The following is a 7,929-nucleotide window of genomic DNA, read 5'->3' as shown; positions in this document are numbered from 1 at the left end:
TCCTGGTGATGCGAATTTTGGATGATACGATATTTTTGGCAACCCCGCGAGATTCGTATCCCCGAGGTTTTACTGTATGTTATATTTGGTGCCGTTAAACCCGGAACGCGACATCCGGGAGCTACTGCGAAGGGACATTGCTGGTGGCTACTGATTGGAACAACAGCCGCGAACTAAGGAAGCTTACGGATAACCTGACCGCCATGGACAAGCTCATGTTGAAGAGGAGCACGCGAAGGGCCCAGAACACCAAGCAAATTCCAAGCAGAGGCAAAATCGGCTACTTGAAAATGATGGTCGACTCAACTTTCGAGAGGGTCAAGAAAGGAGTTGAAAAAGAATAACGATGAGATAGAGAGCCGCATAAGTGACAAGTCATTCGGGGCGGAGTACGCTACCGTAACTGAATATGAGGACAACGCGACCCACATCTTACCCGAGTTCCAGAGCAAAAAAGAAAAAAAATGGCGAAGCTTGCACTGAGCCGCGCAAGCCATGACACAGCGAAACTGGACGATTCTGAAGACTAATCTAGTTGCTTCTAGGTTGTTCTAGGCCTTAGCTAGGTAGTGAGGGTTGTTTCTAGGTTGCTTCTAGGTCGTTGCTAGGTTGTTTCTACGTTGATTACCAGTGCAGAGAGGTTCGAGTTAAACCACAGACACGACACAGATGTCCAAACTCCAGAGGTCGAAATTCGCGCTGAAACCAAGTGTTCCCAAAGTTCGCACCTCTCATCGGCCTACGGGCAGGCCGTCGCTGGCGCAGGCCTTCCATCGCTTCGGGATCTTCTCGCAGCCGCCGTTGCATTTCCCGTTCCCTAGTGTTGGGCTAACTGTTGCCTTCTTCCTTTTTAGTGGGCCAGTGGACAGTAGTGGCCTTTACCTAATTTCTGTGGCACATACCGGTTTATGGTTATCATAGCTTTCTGATACGCCGCACAAATTTATGCGGCATATGTGTAGATGTAGATGTAGATCATATACTGCTGGCTCACACTCACTCGGGGGGATTGGGCATATACCCGTTTGGTGGGCTAACTGTTGTCTTCTTCATTTTTGTTGGACCGGTGTTGAATAGTGGGATTTACGGAATTTCTGCGGCACATACCTGATAGGTCGCACGGGATAGGCCGCACAAATTACGGCTGCCTTAAACAGCGTCGCTCTTAAAACTGCCAGCATGCCGAATCCTCATCAATGTCATCGTCCGTCGAAGTTCGCGTCTAAGGGACCCGCTGAAAGACTAGGAGCCTACAAATCTGAGGCTATTCTAGAAAAGAGACGCGGTGGCAGCTATAGTGGGGCTGCCTACCACCAAAGCATGTTACGGAGACGCAGACATCCTGAAGAGAAATGTCGGTGAAAAAGCGCTTGGATCAGAACTACTTTTCAAGGCTTCGAGGGCGCACCCCTGTTGGTTCTTCTAACGAAATGGCAAAACTGCGCAAGTCATACGACCAACCAGTGATTAACACACGGGTACTGGAGGCGCTGGAGGTTAGCAAGTCGTCTTTCTGCTCGATGCTATTCCACGCTCTGTTGAGGGCATTGCCACATGACATCGTCACAGATCTTCCGCAACACAAGCTGCGAGTTCCACCAACAACGTTCAGCATGTCACGGAACTAGAGCGCCTTCCTCAATTCGCCTGTATTTATTGAACTGTAGAGCGTCGAAAAGAGTGACTTTGGCGAGCAGAAAGGAATTGAAGAGGCGGCTCATCCTAAAGACAGCGAGAGTGCTCCTTTTCACGATGTACTCCCAACGTAATCTGCTCTTCATTGGCAAGTTTCTATAGCTACTATGAATTCGAGCTACGATTTCTACAAATCAACGCAGCATTTGATGGAGTCATGCCTTATGGACCTCTTTGCTCTAGAGCTGGTCTTTCCATCAGTACAGAGGTCCAGCGACCTTAACTGTCCCAGACCTCCGCGGGTGATTTCCGTTCCGTTTGTCACAGCAGGAATCTAAATAAGCAAGCGACACCAACCATCTCCAGCCCACTACAAACAGGGTGGGGCGCTCGGAAACCCATAGCTACTCAATTGAGAGAGTCCCAGGCTCATTCTTTCTGCAATATATTTCCGCGTGCGCGTACTACTCCCCGCCGCCTGTAATACGGAAACTGCGTGCGGCACACGTGACGGTAATCGACCGCACGTGCGAGAAATCACCCTCCCCCGGCATCGTCCACAGCGGCGCTCCTGTGTTCCGAACTGTGTCCGTGCCGTTATGAGATTCCTTTTCACTTACGTATGGCTCGTGGCGGCGTGAAATCGGCTCAGCCTTTGTGTCGCGCGAACAAAAGGGAGTCGCTGCCTTCCACGCAGCTATCCTCTCACCCCGATCCCTCCACTTCACGTCCTCTTCTGCTCGTGTTGTGTATAGTGATGCATGAGTGGAGAGCTGCAGCACGGTGTGTGAACGCCGTAGATGAATCATAGGACTCTTTCTAGCACGAAAGACGACCTGGAATTCTGCGCTTGTATATTTGTGAGTGTCACATGTACGCACATATGCGAACGTATGCACAATTTAAAGGGATACTGAGAGAATTTCGCGGCCGAGATAGCCTGTGGGATCGATTGCCGTGAACATGCGTATATCATCTGCAAAATATTACAGCAAATATAGCTTGAAATGGATTTTATATCAATTTTGAAGTTTATTGGGGCAAGGCCAAGGTGTTTGTAGTTTGGCTTTCCGCAAGGTATCGACTACGCCATAAATCTGTTCTGTTCTGTTCTGTTCTAACTGTTTTGCTGTGGAGAGGTTGAGGTCCATATTGCCTCGGCAACTCCATATCACGAAGTTATGCCGCGAAAAAAAAGAATAATACTGAACGGTACCTAAACATGAACAATCACTGAAACCACTTCACATATCATACCAATACACAGTTTGCTTGCAGCAGTTCACACTGTCATAAACTGTTCACCCGCACACCTTCCTTTTCTACTATCAGTATATGCACTAACACATTTCATATAAATCAATCCCTGGCTGTCTATCACAGGCGCTTATCCAGTCCGGTCTCCACTAAAAAATCTGTCAGGAAGATGTTCGCCTTTTTCTGAAGATGCATCTCAGGCCATGGTCCAAGTAATTTCTTTAATGTGAGGGGCCGTCTGTCCAAACTTGCTAATTTTTTCTTTAATTTTTCTCTTTCATTCGCGTATTTAACGCACTCCAAAAGGATATGGCGAACATTTTCTTCTGCTTGACCACAATGGCATTCCGGGGAGTTGGATCGATGTATCTTGTGCAGGAAGCTGTTTGTGTAGGCTACTTCCAATCGAAGTCTGTGGATTAAAGTCTCTAAGTGTCGTGGGAGATCTGTTGCTATGAAAAATTTTCTGTGTGGATCAACTTCATAAAGTACTGATTCCTTTGATTTAGGGCTATCAAACCACTTCTCCATCGAACAATGGTTAGCTCCTTGCGTTATGAAATGTCGAATATCCGCCCCAGACACAGGGATTGCGCAATCCCGTCCTTCGTTCAATGCTTTCTTCGCGAGGCTGTCAGCCTCTTCATTTCCCTTTATTCCAATGTGACTGGGTATCCATTGGAATGCGATGTTGTGGCCCTGCGCTGAGGCATATTCCACCGTTTCTGCAATACATTGTGCTATTTCACCATTTTTGTAAAGTGATCTCGCATTTCTGATTAGCTGAAGGGCAGGTTTGCTATCCGTGCATATCACCCACTTTCGTGGCTCAGAATTCTCGCAGATAAGCTTAACTGCTTCAAAGATAGCCACCAATTCTGCTGTCGTCGATGAAGATTTGTGCGATAATTTGTACATTCTCTTTTCCTGTATTTCGGGTATAAGAACCGCACAGGCTGACGCTTCTTCAGTGCATGATCCATCTGTATATATCTTCGTTTTGTCATTATGCGTTATATGAAAATGATGAAGTACCATCTGTGCGGCTACTAGAGACGCCATGTCTGCTTTCTTCCGTATGCCATCTATTTCATAGATAACGTTGAGAGGCGGCAGCGTCCAAGGTGGTTTTGAAGGTCTCCATCGTTTAAATCCTGGTACTACTGCTTGGAATGATGATACACTATCCTGTAGTCTCGTTGCCGTACTTTGTGTTAGTGCACCAGATAAAGGATGACTTGCCATAAATCCTAATTTTTGTCACCTAGGACAGCACCAACTACGCCATTATTCGTTTTTCTGAGGATAAGCGAGGTACCCGCTACACGTCTGTAAGGTATTACGCGCACTTTGATTACGCTGTATGTGGCTAATGAGGATGAAGAGTTATGGCTGAGCACTTTGCAGTGGGTGGGAAGCAATAAACAACACATTCATTGCCCAATTAGCATCGTGTGATGACTGGTGTTATTTTGCTATTCTGCCGCACATGTTAACGCATTACCTTGCCCGACACAACGCCTGTATAGGGTCTTTTTGCAAATGAGTTCCAAGCACCAGCGTGTCTTTGTGGTAGAATGCTCAACTGCCACGCAGAGGGCCCAGTTTCTAATACCATTCGATCACTGGCATTTTTTCTCATTTATTTCTTCGTGTCTATCGGTTACTTTTTCGTGTCTATCGGTTATACCACCGACGGCAACGGCGACGGCGACGCTGTTCAGCGCAGGAACGGGCGCCTACGAACTGCGCTAAAAAAACGGTCACTTCTGTATTTCATGTGTCGTTGAAGTTTCCTTGCGCTGAACAGATCTCAATCTGGCAATTCCAATTCTCGGTCATCTAGAGTTTGCTTCTGGGTTCTGTCACAGTATGGTCGCAGGGAAGTCTGGGCCACCGCCAGAAACTTTAGATTGAGTTCAAAGCTACTGACTAAGAAATACGCCTCATCTTGCGCAATATTCCTCCTAAACGTAATACAACTGCTACAGGTATTAACAGTAGTAAGCTCCGAACATAAGTCCCAGCTACTTCCTTCCGTCTTACGCCTCTTTTACATTGAATTTATTCTTTTTAAAAATTTGCAACCGTGCCTACTTTTCCTCTTGTATTTATTTAATTATTGCTTATTTCTTTCTTTAGTTATAGAAAATGCGTACTTGCCATCATTATGAGCAGTATCTCAAGTGGGTATGAGCTACATGGCAAAAAGAAAAGAACGATGCTCTGGCGAGCGTACAGGGCCATAGTCAAAGGGCTCAAGTGGGGTTCTGTTGGATTCCCGCACTGCTCGCGATGGCGACGCTCGGCGAAGCCTACTACGCATACCTTTTCGTCTTCTGCGGCCGGTACGTCCAGGAAGACTCGGTGCGCTTCGCCTTGGCCACTGTGTTCCACTTGCCGCTGCTCTTCTGCCTATGGTCGTACGCGCAGACTACGTTCACGCCGCCGCCGTGCGTGCCGAGTTGCTTCCAGTTCACCAAGGACGAACGTCTCGAACTGGTGCGCTGCTCCCGTAACACCAGCTCGAGCGTGTAGTACTGGAGGCCATGGCAACCAGGCGCGGCGTCCTCACGCGATTCCCTAACGGCGCCGTGAGCTGCTGCAAATCCTGCAAACTTGTAAAACCCGACCGATGTCACCACTGCTCCAGGTGCAAAAGGCAAGCCTAGTGTAATACCATTCGTGACTCAAATTTCTCGTAAATTTAATTGTTGAAGTTTCACGTGCCAGAACCACGATATGACTAAGACGCTGCAGTAGAGGGCTCTAGAAATTTCAACCACCCGATGTTCCTTCACGAGCACCTAAATTTAAGCACACGAGCCTGCAGCACTTTGTCTCCATCGAAACGCGGCTGCCGTGGCCGGGATTCGATCCCGCGACCTTCGGGTCAGCAGTTGAGCACCGTACCCACTAGACCACCGCTGCGGGTGCCTTGCAACATTCATTCCTTGAAATATTGAGAGCTGCTCTTCATCGCCCGTTCGTGCGCTTCGCGTCACCCTCGTCATTTGCCGCTCAGCGAATGATTGGCGCAGAGCAAATGAAAGGAAGGGAACGCCGAGTCCAGCGAAGAGAGAACAGTGATCGCGAAGAGAGCGGCGTAGCGGTTTGAGAATAAGAAAGACGCACACTTCCTGCAAAGGGCCCCTTTTTGAGCAGACATTACATAAGAAGTGGGGTTTCATTTAGATTAACCGTAAGCAGTGAAGATTATTTAAATTGAATGCGATCAATAAGACGGTCTTGAAAAGCAGATGATGAAACGATCATTTCAGCTTATTACTAAAAGCCCGTTTCTGAGAGGGCGTCCTGACATAAGGGTGGGGTTTTATTTGTGTTAGCAAGAAGCAGTGAAGATTGTTTGTGTATTGGAGGTGATCAAAAAGACGGTCTTGAAGACCAGATGATGAAGCGATCTGTTAAATACCTAAGGAGCGAGATTCGTCACTACGTGTCATTGTCCCCGCCGGCATCCACAGATGTCCGCGCGCCTAATCTTGGAGCTCACGTCATATTTCAAGGAAACCAGAAGTAGCGAACAGCGCTTGCTCACTTTAATTCGCGCAGTTATACATGTCAGCTTCCTGGCGTTTGCCTGCGCGCAGTCAGCATGAGCGTCGATGTAATGAGTACGGGAATATTTACATACAGAGCCGATAAAACTGTGAACATTTTTACAGGAATTAGTTGCATTGCTAACACCATCACTGTTTCGCCTTTCGAGGAAAACTGAGACTTTTCTTACATTCCACCGTGCCTAGCCGGATCTGATGGCTATACACAATCGGTCCTGACAACTGCTGTTCATAGCAATGCCCCTCCGAGACATGATTAGCGCTGAACGTGCAATAAATTCACTATGATATCAATGTTAAACCTAACAGACGAGTGTGCCAACAAGTAACGCTGATTGCTTTCTGCAGATGCGTGCTAAAGATGGACCACCACTGCCCGTGGTTCAACAACTGCGTCTGCTTCAGCACGTACAAGTTCTTCCTCTTGACGCTGTTCTACGTCGTCTTCCTGGCGGCCTACACTATGGCCAGCGTGGCCATGTACATGTTGCACAAGAACCCACGTCGCAGGATTTGCACCGCTCGCGCCACATAACCTTCTTGATGGTCGTCGGCGGGTCGACAATCGTCATGATGGGAACTTTCCTCTGCATGCATCTGTCGTTTGTCGTACGCAACCGCACTACGCTCGAGTCGGCACGACGGCCCACTTTCAAGGAAAGCGATGACTCATTCGACGTCGGAGTGCGCAGGAACTTTCTCGAGGTCAGTGTACTTAGCAGCACCGTTTGCTCGAAAACCTCTAAGCTTTCTAAGAGAATTCAACTAAATTGAGGAAGGCGCAGTGAGCCATGGAAGCAAAATGATAGTCGCAACCTTAAGGGACAGGAGAGCAGAATGGGTCAGGCAACAAACGCGTGTTAGGACGCTTAGTCGAAATCAAGCAAAAATGGGCATGGGCACCGCATGTAGCGCGTAGGCTCTTTGACCGCTGGTCAGTAGGAGTAAGAGACTGGATTGCAAGCTCGCGAGGGAGAGAAGAGGTTAGGTGGGCAAGAGATGAAGATGTTTGCGACGTGGCTATGACAAGCACAGCACCGGGTCGTTTGTCGAACAAATGGGAGAGGCATATGCCCTGCTGTGGGTGCAATTAGGGTGATGATTAGAACATCATTACACCGTTTTTTAGTTACACCATCCAAGTGACACTTTTGTTTGTCTTAGAAGCACTTCCGGTCGAGCACTTCCGGTTTTTCAATTACGCAGAAAGCTTGTTTTAGAGGAAAACTGCTACGAAGTCGATGTCTTTGCTTCAAGTGAGGAATTATAGTGGATACACAAGGTGTTATTTTGCCGCTCATAAGTCGATCCTGCAGACAGGACGGCGCGGCACGGTACGTCGTACAAAGCTTCTTTCTCGGCTCTCCCCCTGCCTGGTCTTTTCGCTGGGCAATTACCAAGAGAAAGCAAACGGCTTCCTTTGAGCAAGCTTGTCTACCCCGATGGCCAGCATGGG

The 7,929-nt window shown here is 48.0% G+C and overlaps 1 protein-coding gene across 1 annotated transcript; it reads left to right on the top strand.

Annotated features, from left to right (window-relative positions):
* Positions 1-5,187: 5,187 nt before the first annotated feature.
* Positions 5,188-7,008, top strand: LOC119377150 (palmitoyltransferase ZDHHC15B-like). Its single transcript, XM_037646736.1, has 2 exons — positions 5,188-5,426; positions 6,822-7,008. Exons 1-2 carry the CDS (start codon positions 5,188-5,190, stop codon positions 7,006-7,008), a joined length of 426 nt encoding a protein of 141 aa, XP_037502664.1.
* Positions 7,009-7,929: the final 921 nt, after the last annotated feature.

The sequence above is a fragment of the Rhipicephalus sanguineus genome, unplaced genomic scaffold (assembly GCF_013339695.2).
Source record: "Rhipicephalus sanguineus isolate Rsan-2018 unplaced genomic scaffold, BIME_Rsan_1.4 Seq369, whole genome shotgun sequence".
Classification (NCBI taxonomy): Eukaryota; Metazoa; Arthropoda; class Arachnida; order Ixodida; family Ixodidae; genus Rhipicephalus; species Rhipicephalus sanguineus.
The sequence above is the reverse complement of the archived record's forward strand: the minus strand, read 5'-3'. Positions and strand labels throughout refer to the sequence as shown.

Excerpts from the sequence above, each read along its gene's own strand:
- LOC119377150 (XM_037646736.1), top strand. The coding sequence starts at position 5,188 with ATGGCGACGCTCGGCGAAGCCTACTACGCATACCTTTTCGTCTTCTGC. Across the intron at positions 5,427-6,821 it reads CGTAACACCAGCTCGAGCGT|ATGCGTGCTAAAGATGGACC; the intron begins GTAGTACTGGAG and ends TGCTTTCTGCAG.